The sequence below is a fragment of the Dipodomys ordii genome, unplaced genomic scaffold (assembly GCF_000151885.1).
Source record: "Dipodomys ordii isolate 6190 unplaced genomic scaffold, Dord_2.0 Scaffold127, whole genome shotgun sequence".
Lineage (NCBI taxonomy): Eukaryota > Metazoa > Chordata > Mammalia > Rodentia > Heteromyidae > Dipodomys > Dipodomys ordii.
This window is the reverse complement of record NW_012267343.1, coordinates 1,299,828-1,322,773: the sequence shown is the minus strand read 5'-3', so window position 1 is coordinate 1,322,773 and position 22,946 is coordinate 1,299,828. Positions and strand designations below refer to the sequence as shown.

General features: G+C 41.7%; 1 protein-coding gene across 4 annotated transcripts in view; it reads left to right on the top strand.

Annotated features, from left to right (window-relative positions):
- Cntrl (centriolin) overlaps window positions 1-22,630 on the top strand; it is an 87,234-nt gene extending 64,604 nt beyond the window's left edge. For 3 of the 4 annotated variants that reach the window (XM_013030140.1, XM_013030138.1, XM_013030141.1), the window contains 18 exons: window positions 372-502; window positions 648-788; window positions 1,119-1,245; window positions 1,410-1,574; window positions 2,527-2,686; window positions 4,688-4,803; window positions 4,886-5,103; window positions 7,459-7,616; window positions 8,345-8,418; window positions 9,619-9,807; window positions 10,558-10,783; window positions 12,770-12,975; window positions 13,712-13,852; window positions 16,461-16,730; window positions 17,188-17,250; window positions 19,682-19,888; window positions 21,246-21,324; window positions 22,229-22,630. In XM_013030140.1, the coding sequence (XP_012885594.1) occupies window positions 372-502; window positions 648-788; window positions 1,119-1,245; window positions 1,410-1,574; window positions 2,527-2,686; window positions 4,688-4,803; window positions 4,886-5,103; window positions 7,459-7,616; window positions 8,345-8,418; window positions 9,619-9,807; window positions 10,558-10,783; window positions 12,770-12,975; window positions 13,712-13,852; window positions 16,461-16,730; window positions 17,188-17,250; window positions 19,682-19,888; window positions 21,246-21,293 (2,640 nt within the window). In that variant the 3' untranslated portion in view covers window positions 21,294-21,324; window positions 22,229-22,630. Of the gene's footprint in view, window positions 1-371; window positions 503-647; window positions 789-1,118; window positions 1,246-1,409; window positions 1,575-2,526; window positions 2,687-4,687; window positions 4,804-4,885; window positions 5,104-7,458; window positions 7,617-8,344; window positions 8,419-9,618; window positions 9,808-10,557; window positions 10,784-12,769; window positions 12,976-13,711; window positions 13,853-16,460; window positions 16,731-17,187; window positions 17,251-19,681; window positions 19,889-21,245; window positions 21,325-22,228 lie in introns of those variants that run through there. The other variant, XM_013030142.1, reaches the window with a different exon arrangement.
- The last annotated feature ends 316 nt before the right edge of the window (window positions 22,631-22,946 follow it).

Sequence of the window (22,946 nt, the reverse complement as noted above, 5' to 3'; positions counted from 1 at the left end):
AGTCTCATGGACTTTCCTGCCCAGGCTGGCTTTGAACCACGATCCTCAGATCTCAGCCTCCTGAGTAGCTAGGATTACAGGTGGGAGCCACTGGGGCCTGGCCTGTCATCTTACTTTAAAAGTTAGACTGTATTCTGTTGTGTTAATGTACTACCGTCGATTTAATCTTTTTGTTTTTCAGGGTTCAAGCTGTTTCAGTACATATTTATATATTAGTTTTTAGATTTTGAATTACATTCTAAGCTTTGGGGAGTCAAAATGAATATCCATACATTGATCTCTATGTCTTTGAATATTGTCTTATTGTTTCAAGGAGTTGTTTATAGATTCCAGTAGCTATGAGAATTGCTTTTCCTTTGATTCTTTTCCAGACAAAAAATGCTGTTGAAAAGTTCACTGATGCCAAAAGAAAATTACTACAAACTGAGTCTGATGCTGAGGAGTTAGAAAGGCGAGCTCAGGAAACTGCCGTGAACCTTGTGAAAGCGGATCAACAGCTAAGGTGGGTGGAATCCATAAGGCACAGAGGGAGGTGTGTATGGTGAGATGAATGAGAGCTTTGTCCCTCTGAGGAAAATGGATGCTTTATGATGAATACTGTGTGTTAAGTGTAAGGGGACAGGGGGAAATAATGTGATATGTTTTAGGTTGCTCCAGGCTGATACCATGAATTTGGAACAGCACAAAATCAAACAAGAAGAAATTTTGAAAGAAATAAACAAAGTAGTAGCAGAAAAAGATGAAGACTTCCAGTGTTTAAATGAGAAGAGGGAAAAACTGACAGAAGAGTAAGTATGGCCTTTGTCAGGCTCCACAGGGCTCATGTTAGAGGGTAGCTGTGGGGTTCCATCTACCTTAGGGATGGCTCAAATACCACTGGTGCTTTTTTTTGTTTTGTTTTTGTTTTTTTGGTCAGTCGTGGGGCCTGAACTCTGGGCCTGGGCACTGTACCTCAGCTCTTCAGCTGAAGGCTAGCACTCTACCCCTGGAGCGTAAGCCCCACTTCGGGCTTTTTCTGCTTATGTGGTGCTGAGGAATCGAACCCAGGGCCTCATGCATGCAAGGCAAACACTCTACCACCAAGCCACCTTCCCAGCCCCACCACTGGTGCTTTGTAGGCTTCAGAACCTGCAAAGAGACATTGAGGAAGCAGAACGCAATGAAGATGAACACCTGCAGGTCCTTAAGGAATCTGAGATACTCCTTCAGAGCAAGAGAGCTGAGCTGGAGAATCTGAAAAGCCAGGTATGGCAGTAGACTCCGGGAAAAGACAGTTCATACAGCTTTAAAACCTTCTTTTAAGTTTTGTGACTATAAAAGTAATATATATTTGATTGTAGAAAAGATTGGAAAATAAAAATGATAAAGACTAAATGAGGCCCTGGTCACTTTCATCTTTCCATTTTCAGGTGGCAAGTCAGCAGCAAGAAATGACTGTCTTGGACAGGCAGTTAGGGCATAAGAAGGAGGAGCTGATACTACTCCAAGAAAGCCTAGTCCAAGCAAAAACTGACCTCCAGGAAGCCCTGAGTCTAGGAGAAACTGAAGTAGCTGAAAAGTGTGATCATATTAGGGTATGTTTTTCAGTAGATTTTCTTCAGAGTCCTACAACAGTGCTCTGGATTTATTTTGAGACATTTTCATTTGTTCTCCCCAAGTAAAATAAAAATTCCTGAAATCTTACATCATCTTTTTTTTTTTTTTTAATTCAGTCATGGGGCTTGACCTTTGGGCCTGGGCACTGTCCCTCAGCTCTTCAAGTGCTCTACCACTTGAACCACAGTGCTACTTCTGGTTTTCTGGTGGTTAATTGGAGATAAGAGTTTCACGGACTTTCCTGCCCGGGCTGGCTTTGAACTGTGATCCTCAGATCTCAGCCTCCTGAGTAGCTAGGATTACAGACATTAGCCACCGGTGCCTGGCTTACCCCATCTTTAACACCCTTGTGGTCTGTGTTGTGTAATGCTGAGACTGTCATGAGGAGCTCCTTCCATACTTTTTCTTGATAGGCCCATGGTTCCCCTGTGTTTTTCCTTTTTCATTCTATTTGTTGTTCAAGAATTCCCTTTCTGCCCTGTCACCAAACAGATCCACCTGTTTTTAATGACCTAGCTATAGGCCACCTCCTCTAATCAGACTTCCCTAAAGCCTTCATTGCTCTGAAGGGAGTCTTCCTGAGTTTTGTAGCTCTTGACATGTTCCTTAGCATCTTAATCTTTCATGATTGTGTTTATGTTCCCTGCCTTACAGAAAGTACTAAACACCTTGAGGTCAGCAGCCATGTCTGAAGCATCCTCATTAGTTCTGCCACACATTGCTTTTGCATGTGGTAAATGTTATCTGTACATTTAAATTAAGATATTATTTTCTTTTTTGTATACTAATACAAAGTACAGTAGTATTCTTGACATAAAAGGCAAAAAATGATCTCGTTTCTAAACTATAATTTTTATGAAACAAAGCAATAATACCTGATTTTAAAGGAATTTCTATTCATAATTTCATGAGAATGACTTTTAAACACAGGAAGTAAAATCGCTTTTGGAAGAACTGAGTTTTCAGAAAGGAGAACTGAATGTCCACATCAGTGAAAAAAAAGCTCAGCTTGCACTTATAAAGCAGGAAATTGAAAAAGAGGAACAAAATCTTCAGGGAATTTTACGGCAGATGTCTAAACATAAAACTGGTAAGTTTAAATGAAAAAAACTGTAGAAAGGTTAAAGGTTGGAAATAAATACAATTTACAGCAAAAAACAAATGACCAAATGACCTTCTTTTAAAGTTTAACCTAAACAGTAGTAAGCAAGGAAAAGAAGATTATAAAATGAATCTAATATTTCCTGCCATTCAGTTTGACAAGGTTTATTTTAAAGCAAAACAATCATAGTCCTGGCTAGCCCAAAGTATGCCAATGCAGGGGCATTTATGAATCGAATTTAAAATTAGAACAATTTCAGGATTCTTAAAATTCACACCTGCTGGGCTGGGAAAGTGGCTCAGTGGTAGAGTGCTTGTCTTGCATGCATGAGGCCCTGGGTTCGATTCCTCAGCAGCAAATAAGCAGAAAAAGCCAGAAGTGGCCCTGTGGCTCAAGTGGTAGAGCGCTAGCCTTGAGCTGAAGAGCTGAGTGACAGCGCCCAGGCCCAGTATTCAGGCCCCACGACCGACAAAAAAATAATAAAATAGGGGCTGGGAAGGTGGCTCAGTGGTAGAGCACTTGCCTTGCATGCCTGAGGCCCTGGGTTCAATTCCTCAGCACCACATAAGCAAAGAGGAAAAAGCCGGAAGTGGTGCCTTGGCTCAACTGGTAGAGCGCTAGCCTTGAGCTGAAGAGCTGAGGGACAGTGCCCAGGCCCAGAGTTCAGGCCCCATGACTGGACCCAAAAAAAATAAATAAAATAAAAATAATAAAATAAAAATTTACACCTGCTGACCCAGAGAGCCCATCTCTACTTATCCAGATAGGGCAAAACTTTATGTAAGATTTGAATTTACAAGATTACAAAACAGGTCCAGTGTAAAAGCCTTATGTTTAACCTTTAATGACATGCAAAAATACTCATGTGAAAGCTGAAAAAAATAGATACAAATTGAATATGGAGTGCAGTCTAGTTATTTTATAGTGTGTACATGTGCACTGTTGAAAGGAAGCACTTCACTGCTATTGCAGTAATCGTCACCTTTGGCTGTTGGGGTGATGATGTATTTTTATTTCTTCCATCTTGCACATTTTTTGTATTTCCAAGATTTTCTACAAGGGAGCAAATACTTTTATAATCAGAAGAAACTTCATACTTATATATCTGAATTTCAAAGAGAAAAATAATGTTATATATATCTCTATATTTTAAAACTTCTTTCTAACTTAATGAATTTTTATTTATATATAAAGTGTTTGGTTCTTTTCTTCTTTTCTTTTCTTTTCTTTTGTGTTGGTCGTGGGATTTGAACCCTGGGCCTGGGAGCTGTCCCTGAGTTCTTCAGCTCAAGGCAAGCACTCTACCACTTGAGCCACAGTACCACTTCCGGTTTTCTGGTGGTTAATTGGAGATAAGAGTCTCGTGGATTTTCCTTCCCAGGCTGGCTTTGAACCACAATTCTCAGCTCTCAGCCTCCTGAGTAGCTAGGATTACAGGTGTGAACCACTGGTGCCCAGCTGGTTCATTCTTTTATGTGGAAATCAATGCTTTTGTTAAATCCTGCTGAATGTTTTTGTTGAAATAGGTTTTAACAATACTGTGTTGTGTGTGTGTCTGTGTGTCTGTGTATGTGTAAGTATATGCCAGTCCTGGAGCTTGACTCAGGGCCTGGGTACTATCCTGAGCATTTTTATTTAATGCCCATACTCTATCACCTGAGCCACAGCTCCACTTTGGCTTTTTGGTGGTGAGAGATAAGACTTTTTCATAGATCTTCCTACCTGGGCTGGCTTTGAACTGCAATCCTGAGATCTCAGCCTCCTGAGTAGCTACCACTATAGATGTGAGCCATCGGCACCCAACATTTAACAAAACTTTTACAGAGTTTTTCCCCATTAAAATAGAATCAACACCACTTATTCAGCTCACAAAATTTTTGATTATCTTTTGTTTCTGTGTCTGTTAACAATGTTATTTTCTGGTCCCCTTTGTAAATGTTTCTAAGTTCATTTCATAGTGCTGACTATGCTTTGTTTCTGTTTTAATAGAACTAAATAATATTCTAGATATACTGCAACTTGAAAACAATGAGGTGCAAAGTTTGAAGTTACAACATGACCAAAAGGTGTTGGAGTTGGAGAAGATCCAGGTTGAAGTGCTGCAGGTAATGACTAGAGGCATTGTCCTCTTAGTGAATGACAGATTTTTCTCTTTGGGATATTTAAGCACTCTTTTATCTGATTTAGGAGAAGCTGGAGTTGGAGAATTTGCAGCAGACTGCCCAACAACAGAAAGAGGAAATAGAGTGGCAGAAACAGTTGCTTGAGCGGGACAGGTGGGAAACAGAAAGAATGACTGCTGAGATCCAGGCATTACAGTCATGTGTTGACTGTTTGAGCAAAGAAAAGGAAGATCTCCAAGAGAAATATGACAGCTGGGAAAAGAAGTTGTCTCAAACCAAAAGGTTAGAGCAAGAACAAAAATAACTTACAGTATCACTTTAGAATTTACAACATAGGAAAGAACTTGGCATCATAATTCTCTAATGAATATTTTTGGTGTTTCCTGCTTAGTTCCTCCTCAAAATTTTTTAACCTATTTCTGTTTTTGTGTTCTTTGTGTGTGTGTGTGTGTGTGTGTCCTGGGCACTGTCCCTGAGCTTTTTTGTTCAAGGCTAGTGTTTTACCACTTGAGCCAAAGCTCTGCCTTTTTTTTGGTGGCTAATTAGCAATAAGAGTCTTACAAACTTTTCTGCCTTGGGCTGGCTTCAAACCACAGTCCTCAGATCCTAGCCTCCTGAAGAGCTAAGATTACAGGCATGAGTCATTGGTGCCTAGCTCTGTTGTGATTTTTAAATGAAATAATACATGGTAGAAATAATCAATTATAGTCAAAATCAAAATAGGCTTTTTTTGGTAGATAGTGACATGTTCATTCTAAAATTCACGTGGAAATAAAAAGGACCTAAAATAGAATTTAGAATTTGGTATAAATAGAATTTATACAAAAATAAGTTTAAAAATAATAAAAGTTTAAGGCTAACTCTATGCTATATAGATTATTTAGATTTCATACTAGTCAAAATTCTGGTTTAGCATAGACTTTTATCAGTACAACAGATTAGATAGATCTAAACAGAATATACATTAATGTTCACAGCAGCTTTGTTTGTAAATTAATGTTTGTAACCTGGTAAATGGATGAACAAAATATAGTATGTCTATACAGTGCAATAAAAAGGGAATGAAGGATTGTTATATACATTAACATGGGTAAATGTCAAGGTAATTGTGCTAAGGGAAAAGAAGCCAAGCTAGGTATTAGTGGCTTACACCTGTAATCCTAGCTACTCATGGGGCTGAGATCTGAGGATTGTGGTTCAAAGCCAGCCCATGCAAGAAAGTCCGTGAGTCTCATCTCCAATTAACCACCATAAAACCAGAGGTGGATTTGTGGCTCAAAGTGGTAGAGCACTAGCCTTGAACAAAAAAGCTCAAGGAGGGAGGGAGACGGGAAGGGATGGGAAGGGGAAACAAAGGAGGAGGCAACAATATTTGATAAGAAATGTACTCATTACCTTGCCCATGTAATTGTAACCCCTCTGTATGGTATTTTCACAATTAAAAAAAAAAGTAAGAGGGCTGGGAAGGTGGCTCATTGGTAGAGCGCTTGCCTTGCATGAATGAGGCTCTGGGTTCACTTCCTCAGCACCACATAAGCAGAAAAAAAAAGCCGGAAGTGGTGCTGTGGCTCAAGTAGTAATGTGCTAGCCTTGAGCTGAAGAGCTGAAGGACTGTGCCCAGGCTCAGAGTTCAGGCCCCACAACCAGACCAAAAAGAAAAAGAAGGAAAGAAAGAAAACGATCCAGCCGGGCGCTGGTGGCTCACGCCTGGAATCCTAGCTACGCAGGAGGCTGAGATCTGAGGATCGCGGTACAAAGCCAGCCTGGGCAGGAGAGACCGTGAGACTCCTATCTCCAATAAACCACCAGAAAACGGGAAGTGCGCTGTAGCTCAAGTGGTAGAGCACTCGCCTTGAGCTGAAGAGCTGAGGGACAGCACCCAGGCCCAGAGTTCAAGCCCCATGACCGGAAAAAAAAAAAAAAGAAAACCATCCATTCCTTTTAATAAAACATTCATTGGAAAATTGAAGAAAAAAAAAAACAACTCAAGGATAATGCCCAGGCCCTGAGTTCAAGCCTCACAACTGGCCAAAAAAAAAAGAAAGAAAGAAAAGAAAAGAAAAGACAGACACAAACAAGTTCACATAATATGCCATACTGCTTATATCTTCAAGGTGATATCTTTGATATAGACAGATTGTACTTACAGCTGCTTTTTTCTTTTTTGGGGGGTCCTGTCGTGGGGCCTGTACTCTGGGCCTGGGTGCTGTCCCTCAGCTCTTCAGCTCAAGGCTAGCACTCTACCACTTGAGCCACAGCGCCACTTTAGGCTTTTTTCTTTTTGCTTATGTGGTGCTGAGAAATCGAACCCAGGGCCTCATGCATGCACAGCAAGCGCTCTACCACCTTCCCAGCCCCAGCTGCTTTTTTCTTTTATCATGATTTAATGGTACCTTTTTCTCATTCAAATTTTAGGAATTCTGAATATTATCCATGATTTTTAATAAAATTTCAACTTAGTCACCTTTAAAAAAATCTATCTAGAAAACTTTGGAAACTGAGTTAAATCTTGAATTGTAAGATTTATAATCAGACTTTCTATAACTGTGTCACGAAAGGGTAACACTGTTTTCCAGTTGTGTCAGCTGTGTGTGTAAATATTCTATATTTTACAGTCTCATTTATTCTGTGTGGCAGGGTTTTAGCAACTACAGAAGAAAATAGCAAACTAGAACAGTCAAACTTAGAGAGATTGGAATCAAATGCAAAGAAGCTCCAACAGGAAGTAGACCAGCTGAACCAAGACAAGCTCTCGCTGCACGCTGGCATCGCTGCACTGCAGCAGCAGCTCCAAGGTACAGCAAAGACGTGGCTTTCCTCTGTTACATGGGTTAATTGCTTGCTTGATCTTAGTACAGAAGTCATGCAAGAGAGCTTGGGAATTTCTCAAATTAGATTGTGTTAATAGCTGTATCACTCTGAATATACTAAGCTTTTGAATCATACACTTCAAATAAAAGACAAAAACTATTGTTTTTACCTGTTTACAGCTAAGGAAAAACGTCACTTGCTCTGAGTCACACAGGTAGTAATCCACCAAGCCAATACAGATATAAAATGTATCTCCAAATTGTCTTCATGCAACTAACCAACTTTATTATTGACAAATTTTGTTGAGATTTTTAGAATATAAAAGTTTTAAAAAAGGGGCTGGGAAGGTGGCTCAGCGGTAGAGTGCATGCCTTGCAAGCATGAGGCCCTGGATTCGATTCCTCAGCACCACATAAACAGAAAAAGCCGGAAGTGTTGGCTGTGGCTCCAGTGGTAGAGCGCTAGCCTTGAGCTGAAGTGCTGAGGGACAGTGCCCAAGACCCAGAGTTCAGGCCCCATGACCGGCAAAAAAAAAAAAAAAAGTTAAAAAAAAAAGCTAGGCATCATGCAGTTTCTTTTAATAGGATAGTATAGCAACCTTATTCATTTAACAGAAATACATTTAAATGTAATTTTTTATGGGGCTGTCTGGTAGAAATCTGATATGTATAGGTATATAGATAATCCTTATTTTTTGAAACTCTTTCTGTAGAAAAACGAGAAGTGGTAAACTCAATACAGGAGGAACTCGCTGATGTCCAAGACCATTTGAATGAGGCAAAGCAAGTAAGGCTAACAAGGGTAACTTCCTACTAATATGTTAAAAGCACATAGGTAATTATTTAACATAGCAAAGTAAAAAACACCAATTAGGCTTGTTCCATTTCATACCAGCATCTAGCATAGGGCCATTCATATAACATAACCCCCCAATAAAATTTTGGTGCTTAGCAGTAGTTTCCAACTTCTTTTAGCCCTAGTACTCTAATTCCAACCAAGGTCTTTTTCTGTTTGTGTTATTTTTGTGCTGGTACTGGGGCTTGAACTTGGGGCCTTGGTGTTGTCTCTTAGCTTTTCACTTAGGGCTGGCACTTTACCACTTGAGCCACAGCTCCGCTTCCAGAAAGTCTCATGGACTTAGCTGTCCAGCTTTGACCTCTGTCATTCAGATCTCAGCCTTCTGAATAGCTAGGATTACAGGTGAGAGCTGCCGGCACCCAGCTCATGAAGCTGTACTGAAAGCTAGTTAAGTAGTATAATGGCCAGACCAGAGTCCAGTAGCAGTTTCTTCGGGGGTGTTAGGCCGGAGAGATACATACATATCCATGGCACAGGCAAGGCCTCCAGACTACTGTTAGATTTATTTGCTCATTGAATTGCTCTGAACTATCATCTTGTCCAACATTTAATAGAGCCTATTTGTGGCCCTTATACTTCTGATGATCATCTTAAAGGTAATTCCATATAGTCCTGTGAGAATAGTGTAATTTAGATTTCAGAGAAAAACAAGCAGCAAATTGTGGGCTTCAGTTTCTGTTATGTGAATTAAAAATTAAACATCTAATTTCGTTTCCTTGTACTTTTTAGATTCTTTTATTTCTGAGGCTTTGAACCTATGCAGGTATTTCAGATAACTTTAGGTTTGTTTTCAACAAGGATTGAGCCATGTTCATAATTTTTCTTAATTTTCTAAACAGTCATTTGTTGCCAGAACATTGTTTATCCCCTTCTCAAGTCACAAGGCAGCTAATGCTAAGAGGGTCTGAGGGTTTTGTGAGACTTTGCCATCTTTTGCCATCTTATGTTTTAGGCAGTAAAAAGAGGAAAACCCAACAATTCAATCATGATTCCTTTTTGTAAATGTGTGGAAACAATAAAGGATAGGAAAGTTTATGCTTCCCATAACCTGTAGAATCTGGGTTGGCACCAGATACCCTTTGTGTAGATGACTTCGTGAGTAGTTTTGATGTATTCTTCCACCTAAAGGAGCTGCTTCTCACCACCAAGCATCAGGATGCACTGCAGAGTGAGCAGACACAGCTCCAGCAGAATATCAGTGAATGGAAGGTGAGGCTTGAAAATAGCCAGAAAGAAGCAGAAGCAAAACAACAGCAACTTCAAGCACTTCAGAGTGAGATCAAAGAAAACCAGCTCAAGCTAGACCAGCAGGAAAAGGTACCACACAGTTACAATTTTATAGAAAAGGAACTGCTTTGTTTCTCTGAGCTTTTCCACTATGGCAGAAAGCTGAGCAGTAGACTCTTCAAGACTTTATCTTTTCTCCCTCTTCTTCTTCTCCCTCTTTCTCTCCCTCCCTTCTGGCTCGTCTCCTCTCTTTTCTCTCCTCTTTCTCCTTGATAGGCAAGCTTTCGACCAACTGAACTACATCCCCAGCCCAACTATATGTCTTTAAATGCCTCATGTAATCTTACATTTTGGGATTAATACAAGTTGTAGACCCTTAAATTTCAGGGCATTGGTTATGTAAAGAATCATAGTGGCGCCGGTGGCTCAAGCCTGTAATCCTAGCTACTCAGGAGGCTGAGATCTGAGGATTGCGGTTCAAAGCCAGCCCGGGCAGGAAAGTCCGTGAGACTCTTATCTCTAATAAACCATTAGAAAACCAGAAGTGGTGCTGTGGCTCAAGCAGTAGAGTGCTCGCCTTGAGCTGAAGAGCACAGGGACAGCACCCAAGCCCAGAGTTCAAGCCCCACAACTGACCATTAAAAACAAAAGCAAAAAAGAATCTTAGTGGCCACATACTATTTGCTGCCTGTGTCCACTCCCCTCATACTGGCAAAGTGGCTTTTCTGACACTATGCTGCAGGCTGTTTACTTCTTTCAGTTGAGATGGAATCTATCTTCATGTTCATCTGGAACACCTGGCATTCTTCATTTTGTAACTAACTATTGTTCTCTATTAAGATGTTTCAAACTCTCCAACAAGAGAGAGAAAGTGAAGAAAAAAAAATAGAAGCCAGTAAAGTAACACTGAAGGAGCAGCAGGAGCAGCTGGAAAAGGAGTTAACAGACCAGAAAAATAAACTGGACCAAGTCATCACAGAGATGATGATGGCAGAAGAGCACGGCAGGACACTGCAGGAACAGGAGAGGAGGAATGAGACACTGGAAAAGACGCTCTCCCAGGCCAGTATGTACTCAGAAACAGCACTTGAAAGCAGGGCAGAGTGGGGAGTGCTGTCTGTGCTGATTATAAAGTATAACGGATACCTAGGCTGGAGCCAGAACGTGGAAAGGAGGCAGAAGCAGCGGATGAGGGGACAGAGCCCTAGGAGAGATAAGGAGACAGGCTTAGAAGGAAGAGAACTGTATCTTTATTGAGAAGAGATTGATTCTTGCTAGGCTGACAAGCATGTCTGTTTTTGTTGTTTGGTTGTTACTATATTGCCTTCTTCAAGAATGTTCTATCTATGGGTGCAGGTGGCTCATACCTATAATCCTAACTACTCTGGAGGCTGAGATCTGAGGATTGTGATTGGAAGCCACCCTGGGCAGAAAAGGCCTTGAGATTCTTAGCTCCAGTGAACTAACTCCCCCCCTCCCCTTGCAAAAAAGCAGGAAGTGGTACTGTGGCCCAAGTGGTAGAGCTACAGCCTTGAGCAAAAGGAGCTTAGGGACAGCATCCAGGCCTTGAGTTCAAGCCCCAGAACCAACACACACACACACACAAAAAGTTCTCACAGAAGTGGAACATTATAGCAGAGAAGTGCCAGAAGATACTCTAAAGGACAATAGAATAATGACCTGTTTTGTCTCAACTAATCAAGAAAACAATATAAACAATTCTACTTCTATCTTCCATTGACATAGCAAATGGTACCAGAATATAGATAGTTGGCTTTGAGTCCATTTGCTCTCTCTTAAGTCAAATAAATAAAGTCTAAGACAGGCATGGTAGCGTGTGACTATAGTCCAAGCCTTGGGAAGCTGAGGCAGAAGGGTGACTTAAGCTCAGGCTATTGCACCCAGCCTGGGAAACATAGTAAGACCTCCATTCCAACCAGTCAGTCAATCAATAAAATAAATATAATGTTGATATGAAAATCTAGGGGCAAATGATCCACCAGTAAACATTATTTCTCTTTCTTAGGCTTCAGGGTTTAATAGCACTGAGAAAGTGTTGTGAACTTGGGTCTGAAAGGCTTAATACTCCTTTTCCTCTAGAGGCCTATGGGATACCCAGACTTGATCACTTCATAGCAAGAACAGAGCCAAACAAACATCCCAAGTTCTAAAAATGAGAATCTGGGCAGGGTGCTACCTAATAAGTGTGATAAGAAGAACCTTGTAAATGTCACTTTTAGATAGAAGCATTTTTATTAAGTACTCACTATCCCAGGGTCCACATACACAATTCCAACTGAATACCAGGAAATGTGTTCTTCACCTTAAAACGGGGCTCTTTGCCAACATGGAACCAATTCCAAACCCTGTGGTCTTTCCAGTAGGTGTACCACCTCCTATGAGGGAGAAAGTACTGAGGTTATCTCTCAGGAGTTAAGAAACAACATCATTTCCACAGTCTGTTCCATTGTTTCAACACTTCAGGGATTGAATTTATTCCTCTCATTGGTCTTGAAGACTCAAAGGGAAAGTAGTTGCTGTCTATCACTTTGGGAATGGTCCTCCAGGAACCAGTTTCTTCAAGAGGACCCTTACCAGCCTTTGTAGGAAACATCTGTAATCCTAGCTATTCAGGAAGCAGAAGTTAAAGGATCCATAGTTCAAGGCTGGCCCAGGCCAAAAGTTAGCATGACCCTCTTTCTAAAACAAGCCAGGCATAGTATGGTATATGCCTGTAATCTCAGCTGCAGGACTTGTAGATGCGATCATTGTGGTCCAAGCCCAGCCCTAATAAATGCTTGGTATCCCATCTGAAAAACAGACACATAGTAAAAAAGACTTGGGGATATGACCCACCTGGTAGTGTGTTTGCCTGAGCCCCAGTACACACACACACACACACATTTTTGGGCCTTTGGAGTCCAGAGTCAGGCAGACATGACACTTGAGACAGTATTAGTGCTAAGTGCCAGAGTACATAGCATGTCACAGTTGGGTAGTCTACACCTGAGGGATGGAAGCTGTGACAGACCTAACGTAGTACTGATTTCAGAACGGCAGCTTGCAGAACTGGAGCAGCAGTTAATGGAAAAGTCAAGCGAGCTGCTGGCCCTCCAGAAGGAGACAGACACTATGAGGGCAGACTTCAGCCTCCTGCGGAACCAGTTCTTGACAGAAAGGAAGAAGGCTGAGAAGCAGGTAGCCAGCCTGAAGGAAGCACTTAAGGTCCAGCGGAGCCAGCTAGAGAAAAACCTCCTTGTGAGTATCTGCTGCCCTTGCATTTAAACGTTTAAGGGTTTGGAGGTATGGCTCGAATGGTAGAATGCCTATCTAGCAAGTGTAAGGCTCTTGAGTTCAAACACCAGTACTACCACAGAAAAGTAATTAAAATAGAACTTTTTTTTTTTATGTGGGGAAGATAAATTACCCATTAACTGAGCCCCTAACCTGGCTGTTGTTATTGGTATACTTGGATTTACTTTGTTCTTGAAGATTTGCTAAGTTGTGCCTGGGCTGGACCTCAGCCTCAGAGCAGCTCTGGCAGCTGGCTGGGAGACCATCCAGTGTACAGTATGCTTTCTGCTACAAGCTCTGCTATAGCCATCACTAGGGTGCATGAAAAGGCTTGATAGACAGTTTTATACAGCAGCATCCAGTGCTTGAGTTCTTTTCAGAGAACATCAACTTTAATTATTCTCCACAAGCCAAGAAGCTCAGTCCTCCATGCTTCTATATCTGAAATAAACTGGGAAAGTAACAATTGTAATTATTGAGGAGCATTTATGATGGGAGGCAAGTGAACACAGTGGGCTTCCCAATACCTGCTATGGGACTAGTGCAGTCCTGCTGTGTGAAAGGAACACCCAAAAGTATCTCAAACATCTCAGGAAAGCTGAGGTGCAGATGGGAAGTGAAGTTACAGAATTGAGTGTGTGAGCCAGCAAGCACACTTCCATATGCTGGACCTCAGAGTCATCTTTTTCTCCTCTTCTAGGAGCAAAAGCAGGAGAAGAGCTGTATGCAGAAGGAAATGGCAACAATTGAACTAGTAGCCCAAGACAACCATGAGCGGGCCAGGCGCCTGATGAAGGAGCTCAACCAGATGCAGCATGAATACCTAGAGCTCAAAAAACAGGTGTGTGCTCAGGAACCCCTGCTGGCCAGCTAGGGACATGGGACTTCAGAAAACATACATTCCTCCAAGGCTTAGGCAGGCTGTAGAGTTAATCTCTCTCTTAAGAGTAACATTTCTGCTGGGCGCAGGTGGCTCCTGCCTGTAATCCTAGCTTCTTAGGAGGCTAAGATCTGAGGATCGCGGTTCAAAGCCAGCCCGGGCAGGAAAGTCCGTGAGACTCTTATCAATAAACCACTGGAAAACCGGAAGTGGCGCTGTGGCTCAAGTTGTAGAGCGCTCGCCTTGACCTGAAGAGCTGAGGGACAGCGCCCAAGCCCAGAGTTCAAGCCCCACGACCTACAAAAAAAAAAAAAGAGTAACATTTGAGCTACCAAAAAAAAAAAAAAAGAGTAACATTTCTTCATGTAAATTGTGGAAAGCTGATTGTAAGAAAGTATTTCAAGCTGAATCCTTCAGCCTTTAAAATTTAAAAATACCCAAGGAAAAGAAGTATTTGTTTAAAAAAAAAATGTGTTTTAGCCCAGTGCTTGATAGCTCATGCCTATAATCCTAGCTACTCAGGAGACTGAGGCCTGAGGGCAGAACCAGCCCAGGCAGAAAAGTCTGTTTGAAACTCTTATCTTCAATTAACCACCAGAAAACCAGAAGTGGCACTGTGGCTCAAAGTGGTAGAGTGCTAGCCTTGAGTAGAGTTCAGGGACAGCACCTAGGCCCTGAGTTCAAGCCCCATAGCTGACCCAAATAAAAAAAAAAAGCTTAAAAATTCTCTTTAAGGGCTGGGAAGGTGGCTCAGTAGTAGAGTGCTTGCCTTGCATGCATGAGGCTCTGGGTTCGATTCCTCAGCACCACATAAGCAAAAAGAAAAAAGCTGGAAGTGGCGCTGTGGCTCAAGTGGTAGAGTGCTAGCCTTGAGCTGAAGAGCTGAGGGACAGCGCCCAGGCCCAGAGTTCAGGCCCCTTGACCGGACCCCAAAAAAAAAAAATTTAAGAGCTGGGTACCAGTGGCTCACGCTTATAATCCTAGCTACTCAGAATACTTAGATCTGAGGATTGCAGTTCAAAGCCAGCCTAGGCAGAAAAGTCTGTGAGATTCTTATCTCCAATAAACTACCCAGAAAAAGCCAGAAGTGGCACTATGGCTCAAGTAGTAGAGTGCTAGCCTAGATCACAAAGAGGCTCAGGGTCAGCACCCAGGCCCTGAGTTCAGAGCCCCCAGACTCGCCAAAAAAAATAAGTTCAATAAGCTCTTAGATCCTTGAAGGGAAAGTAGTGATTCTGTAATATAAAATTTTATTGTATACTAAAGAACTATATTAGATTTTATGCTAGAAGAAAGCCAAACCCCCAGGCAAGTCAAAGTGGTCCAGGAGAAACCTTTGATATCATGTAATATATTTGCCAAGTAAAAAGTGTAAGACTGTACAAGTTTACACTGGTGATCTCTTAACTCCTTAGCCAGTGTCACCACCTGGGCCATTGCTGGGGAAACTGTTACACCACTTGATCGGCCTTGTACTTTATTCCTTAGATAACTCTAAGGGGCAAGGCCATTTTCATCTGTGCTGTCAGTGCTCTCATTTTCTCTATCTCTTCCTCTCTCTTTCTCTCTCTGTCTCTCTCTCACACACACATTTTTAAATGCCTTTTTTAAATTATTGGAAGGCCACAAGTCCTGTTGATTGTACATGCCTCTGCAAACTTGATGAGCATTAGTGCTACGGCAGGTATGAGGAGAGCCATACCAAGTAGTCTTGAGTAATGAACACAGTGTGTAACACTTAGGCAAAGCCTTAGGCTCCCAACCCTCCAGATTCTAAGACCCTGTAAGTATTCACATTTATAATCCAGATCACTTAGGATTTGTTTCACTAAGGGATGTTTTTCTCATTTAGACATTTATTATTACTGTTTCCAGTTAGGTACCACTAAAATGCTTCATGTAAATTCCCACTTAGTCCTCATGTCTCAGCAGAAGATATTACTGAGATCAGAAGTCAGCTAACTTGCCCTTAAGTCATATATTAGTAATGTATGCTGGTCTAAGACTGGAATCCACCTCTAACTCCAGAGAGACTGACTTCTGTAAACTAATTGTTTTCAAGAAACATTAAAGGAAAGTGGCTCCAGTCAAAATGCTGATAAAATTATTTACTTGGTGGTTTGTAGATAGTTGAGTGTCTTAAAAAGTATAACTTTTTAACAGTTTGAATAATCTTGGTACAAAGGCCAGTATATCCATTCAAAGTTGAAAATACCATATGTTGAAAACATATTTAATATATCTTACCTACCATACATCATAACACAGTACAATGTGGAGGACTGATTGTTTACCCTCATGACAGAGTAGCTAAAGTTGTGGCTTGCTGACGGAACCCACCATCAAGAGAGAGTAGGCATATTACTAACCCAGGAAAAGATTAAAATACAAAAGTATCCTTTCTACTGGATGTATATTGCTTTTACCTACCATAATAAAGTCAAAAATCACAAGCTGAACCATAAGTGAGGGACTGTAGATGCTAAGTATAGATCTTTAAATACAAGAAGTAATTCTAAGTAAGTTCCAAACCTTACCCAATGATATTTGACTCTAACTCACTGTTTAGATAGCAAACCAAAAAGATTTGGAGAGGAGACAAATGGAAATCAGTGATGCAATGAGGACACTTAAGTCTGAAGTTAAAGATGAAATAAGAGCCAGCCTGAAGAATCTCAACCAGTTTCTTCCAGCAGATCTACCAGCAGATCTAGCCGATATTTTGGAGAGAAATGAACACTTACAGGGAGAGTGGGAAAGTTTGAAAGAAAACGTACCATTCTCCATGAATGAGAGACCTTTTGAAGACAGGCTGAACTTTTCTCAAGTTCACGTAATGGTAAGGTTTAGTTTACTTTGCTATCCCTGGACCAGGAGAGTTTGTTTCCCGACTCTCCAGTTAAGCTAAAAACAGATTTGGGAGCAGAGCACTGGTGACTCTCACCTGTAATCTTAGCCAGTTGGGAGGCTAAGATTGTTGGGATGGTAGTTCAAAGCCATCTGGGCAGAGAAGTTGACAAGACCCCTTTTCTCAATGACGAGCCAGATGCCAGGGCTTGCACTTGTTATCCCAGACTCCAAAAAATGCCTGGCCATGGGAGGGTCCATGCAGCCAGGTGGAAATTGAAAACACCCTGCAGAATCCAGGGCTGGGCTTGGGATTAGAACACCTGCCTGGCTGTTGTGAGAGCTGAAGCTCAAACTCAGCACTGCAACAATGAAAGGGAGGGAGGAGATTTGGGGTACTGGAGCAAGAGGTGACTTTTTGATGTTTTTCTCTTTTCCTCCTGAAAAAGGATGAGCACTGGCGTGGTGAAGCACTCCGAGAGAGACTCCGTCACCATGAAGACCGACTCAAGGTTGCCCTTTAAAAAACATATATAAGATCCTTGGCACTTTGGGAGCTGGGGGAAATTCTCATATCCACTCTCTTGCAGCACTGTGCAACTGTACAGACCACACAGAAGCAGCATTGAAAGTTGACATCACAGTTAGTAAAAAATAAACATTTGGTATTAAATCTGTGTTCCTCAGTATGCTGCTTTGCCTTAGCTAGAGCCAAGTATCTAGGATAAGAAATACAGATACATGGGGCTGGGAAGGTGGCTCAGTGGTGGAGCGCTTGCCTTGCATGCCTGAGGCCCTGGGTTCGATTCCTCAGCACCACATAAGCAAAAAGAAAAAAGCCGGAAGTGGCGCTGTGGCTCAAGTGGTAGAGGGCTAGCTGAAGAGCTGAGGGACAGTGCCCAGGCCCAGAGTACAGGCCCTAGGACCGGACCCAAAAAAAAAAAGAAATACAGATACAATCTTAAACTGTGCAGACATCATGAACCAGTGCTGGGAAAAAGATTGGGAATAGTAGAAACATACATAAGTCTGAGTGGCAGATAGGATAGTTTGACTCAGAACACACCAAGTTTTGAAGGTCCTGTGAGATACCCAGATATGGCTGTTAGTTGCAAAACATGAGTGTGATTTGGTGGTCAGTGTTAATCTCAGGATTTCAGAGTTAAAGCCATAGATGATGAGGCACACCTACAATCCCAGCACTCAAAAGACCGAGACAGAGGATTGTGAGTTCAAAGCCAGCCAGCACCATGGGCCAGAAACCTTGGTATCAGAAAGCAAAACAGGGGCTGGGAAGATGGCTCAGTGGTAGAGCACTTGCCTTGCATGCCTGAGGCCCTGGCTTCGATTCCTCAGCACCACACAAGCAAAAAGAAAAAAAAAGCTGGAAGTGGCGCTGTGGCTCAAGAATTAGAGGTTGAGAGTATATGTGGAGTCAAAAGAAGAGAGTGAAGCAGAATGAGAAAAGGAAGGGCCATCTTTGGGGACTGGTGACCTCCACAGATAGCAGAGGGAGCAGTGCTGACTAGAGCCCTCTGACATCCAGTGAAACTGCAGCTACGTATGGCTACTCTGTAATCAGCTGTGTGGTAAAGCCAAGTTAAAGACTCAGCGCCTGCTGGATGTCGGTGGCCCACCCCTGTAATCCTAGCTACTCAGGAGGCGGAAATCTGAGGATTGCAGTTCAAAGCTAGCAAACTACCAAAAAACTGGGTACTATGGCTCAAAGTGGTAGACCACTAGTCTTGAACGAAAACAAGCTTAGGAACAGCATCCAGATCCTGAGTTCAAACTCCAGGACCAGCACACACACACAAATTCAGCTTCTAAGTTGTCTCATTAAAAAAAAAATTTATTGTTATTGTAAAGGTAATGTACAGAGGAGTTACATTAACAAAAGAGCACATTTCTTTTTAGACAATATCACCCCTTCCCTTAACCTCTCTGCTTTTCCCTCCCGTTCCCACCCACAAGTTATATAGTTCATTTTCAACAGTGTCCAGTGAGTGCCATTACTGCGTTTGTTCACCCTTTTGTCTCTTCATTTCTGTGCCAACCTTAATACTCCCAAAGACATATAAATATAACAAAAAGGAAAGACAAAAACCACAAAAATAGAAAAAAAACTCATTTTCATATCCTGGAATTCATTTTGTTAAATACTATTTTGTATGATCAGATGCACATAGGCATTGTGCCTTTCTGTTCCTCTCCTAAGAGTATCTTTTGATCTCAGCATGTATAAATGCCTAGAGACTTGTATGACTTATGTCCCAGTGTATTTTAGATCTTGCTTACACATGTGAGAGAAAACATGCCCTGTCTGAGTTTGGCTTACCTCACTTAACCTGCTTTATTCTAGGTCCATCCATTTTCCTGCACATGACATAATGTTATGCTTTCTAATGGCTGTGTAAAATTCCATTGTGTATAGGTACCACATTTTCCAGATCCACTCATTCGTTGTCTGAGTTGCCCCATTTCATCTGTTGTATATATGTTTAGACGCTGCTGTATCAAGTAGAGAACATTCCCTTCATCGCAGAAAGTTCTTGTGGACTGCACTGCCACAGGCTTTGAGAGAACAGATTTAAGTTCTTGGTAGATGAAGAAAGAGATGAGGTGACAATTTACAATGGAGGCAGAGGCCTCAAAGATACTAAGCATTATTGCAGGACAGAGTCTCAGTACTGCAAAAGGAAAAAAAATCCAGGCTGAGTAAAAGGCCAGGTTAATGGCAATGCAAATATTAATTAATGGGCATTATGCACACACATGGATGATATTTAGTACCTCCTTCAACTTCTAAAGGATTTGTGCAGCTGCAAGCAGCCACTGGTACTATACAACAGACTATCAGATGTTAAATATGTGGAAGCTGAGTCATAGTTTTGGTACATTTCCTCTGTATAAAACTCTAAATGTAACCCTAACACTTTTCAGGCCCAGCTACGACACTGTATGTCTAAGCAAGCAGAAGTACTGATCAAAGGGAAGCGGCAGACAGAAGGCACTTTACACAGTTTGAGGAGACAAGTCGATGCTTTAGGGGAACTGGTGACCAGCACCTCCGTGGATTCAACATCATCACCCGGTGTGTCCCCGGTGGAGTCTTCCCTTGTGGTGGACACACAGCCTGGACAGAATCAGGTAAGAGGAAGTCCTGAAGGGTTGAGAATGTCACACGGAAGTGCATGAAAGCTTCGGAGAACATGATCCAGGGAAGAGCCGGCATCTAAATGCCATCTCATCTTTGGAAAACTTGTTTAGGGGGTTGCTGAGAAAATTCAAATCTCCTAACATATAGAAAAAGGGGATACGCTGATAGCTTTAGGAAATAGACTAGAGCTAGAGATAGGAGGATGTCATCAGTCATACTCTTCAGGCCCTCCACTTGTATCCCTTCTTCCCCTACCTGGTCAGAATAAAGAACTTAGACCTGTGAAGCGAGTACTGTGCTCTAGTTCACTTGTGTGGGATCCCTGTGTCTCGGGGAAAAAATGACTGCAGATGCCTATTTGCAATGAAATTTGAATGTAGACCTCTTAACCCAGGGTCTGTATAAAAGTTCAGTAATCGGGCTGGGAAGGTGGCTCAGTGGTAGAGCGCTTGTCTTGCATGCATGAGGCCCTGGATTCGATTCCTCAGCACCACATAAGGAAAAAAATAAAAAAGCCAGAAGTGGTGCTGTGGCTCAAATGGTAGAGCACTAGCCTTGAGCTGAAGAGCTGAGGGACAGCGCCTAGGCCCAGAGTTTAGGCCCACGACTGGACCCAAAAAAAAAAAAAAAGTTCAGTAATCATTTGGGAGGGAACATTACATAGATTCATAGAATTAACCATATTACTACTGACAGAAGAGCTTTCTATTTTTTTAAGTGTCTATGTACCTACTACTTTATATATAATAGCCCATTTAATCTTTACATCTGAAAGATAGAAATTATCCCTTTATGTAGGTAAAGAAACTATTAAAAGATAAAAATGACCTGGGTGTTAGATATAGCAAAGGACAAAACCAGGATTTAGGGACTAACCCACCTTTACCATAGAGCAGTGTGATTGTTGAAAACCACAAGGAATGTTCAAAGGTAGGTGCCCATTAATATGCCCAAATGGGGGGAAGTTATGTAGGGCATGTAATTGGGAGCATAGTTTAATTTGAATATGATTACCATAACTGCTGTGGTGGGGACCAAAGTCAAATTTAAGGCTCAAAACATCATGACCCCACAGAGAAGGAGTTAAAGAGGCACTGGGCACTAGGATGCGGGTGGGCTTCCATGATTGAGAGCACAGGAGATTTAGGAATCAGATTATTCAGCCCAAGATAGCAGCTGGCAAGGTTCAGGCACACCAAAGACAGGAAGTTAACAAGACACTGGAGGCCCAAGAGAAAGGGTATTAGAATTGTTTAAAGGTTAGGCTATGCAGGCTAAAGCTCCAAACTAGGTTGAAACTGGAGTGGTGGAGTGGTTTCTGGGCCTAATGTTTATTTCCCTTTTCAGATCTCCTTCCAGGTTGCGCAAGGCTCATCAGAAAGAGCCAGTTACTGACACGGAGGCCATTATCTGCTTCCTCACAAGGGTATGTTACAGAGACCTTGCAGCTAGCACTTTCAATCAGTAAATCATGTTATTCTAGCAGTCTTGAATTCAGGGCTTCATAATCTCACTAGGCTTTTTTGTTGTTGTTGGTCGTAGGGCTTGAACTCAGGGCCTGGGCGCTGTCCTTGAGCTTTTGTGCTCAAGACTGACACTCTACCACTTTGAGACACAGCTCTACTTCCGATTTTCTGGTGGTAAATTGGATGAGAGTGGACTTTCTTGCCCTGGCTGGCTTTACACCAGTATCCTTCTCAGACTCCTGAGTAGCTAAGATAATAGGCATGAGCCACTTGGAGATTTTTAACTGGTTAACTGGAGATAAATCTCATGGATTTATCTAGCTAGCTTTGAACCAAGAGCTCCAGATCTTAGCTGAGTAGCTACGAATATAGTCATGAACCACTGACACCAGGCCTAACTTTTTCTCATAGATTTTGTAGGGGTTAATTAATCTTAAGCGTTAAGGCTGGGGGCTGTAGCTCAATAGTAAGGTGCTTGCCTAACATGAACAAGGCCCTGAGTTCAGTGCCTCTCCTGAAAGACAAAATCTCAGAGGAACTCATATGTACTATTTTTGCCCTATCAGCCATTAAATACCCTTACTTCCATTTAAGGTTAATTTCCATGTTTTCAAGATTTTTATTTATTTATTTTTGCCAATCGTGGGGCCTGAGCTCTGGGCCTGGGCTCTGTCCCTCAGCTCTTCAGCTCAAGGCTAGCGCACTCTATCACTTGAGCCACAGCGCCACTTCCAGCTTTTTCTGCTTATGTGGTGCTGAGGAATTGAACCCAAGTTCTCATGCATGCGAGGCAAGCACTCTACCACTGAGCTACCTTCCCAGCTCCGGTTTCAAGAATGTAATTCTATTTTTGTCTTCCTGTAGGACTGCTCAAACAAGATGACAGACTGCTTTGCATCAGTATCTGAGGAAATATCTTTTCCACTACCTCAACTTCCTAATCAGAATGCCATTTGATTTCTATCTAGATTGAATGCTGAAACTCCACTGTAATTTACCATGCTTGTACCAGTAATGCCAAGGCATAAGTCACTTGTACACATGGGAATCACTGTGCATTTTAAACTGGGGTTCCAGTTTGCTGACTTTTTAAAATCTTGAACTGTATTTTTATAAAGCCAGTGGATTTTACTGCTTATTTGAATTCATCCACTGGTAAATGTAGTTTAAAAGAATGTACGTAATGCCTCTTCATTTATATAGTATTTTTTGATTCTGCTTAAAGTCTATTTTTATAGGAAAATAAAAGTCAACTTGGCTCTGTCATCTGACTTTACATTTCATAGATTCTGAGCAAAGCTATCAAGTTGGTACCTTAATTCCAAGAAAACAATAATATTCCAGATGGTTTCCATGCTTTACTTGGAGGCTGAAGTCATACTGAACATTTCTGAATCAAATATTTTAAAACCATTAACTTCATTTCAAATACTTTTATCTCAAGTCTTTTATGGAAAATTAGAAAAACTGTACTTCGGAGACTCAGTGCTAAGTTCACATTATATATTCAGACTTAAATACTTGAACTCCTAAAACAGCTTAACTCCTTGATCGACACACCTATACCTAAGACCAATAGAAT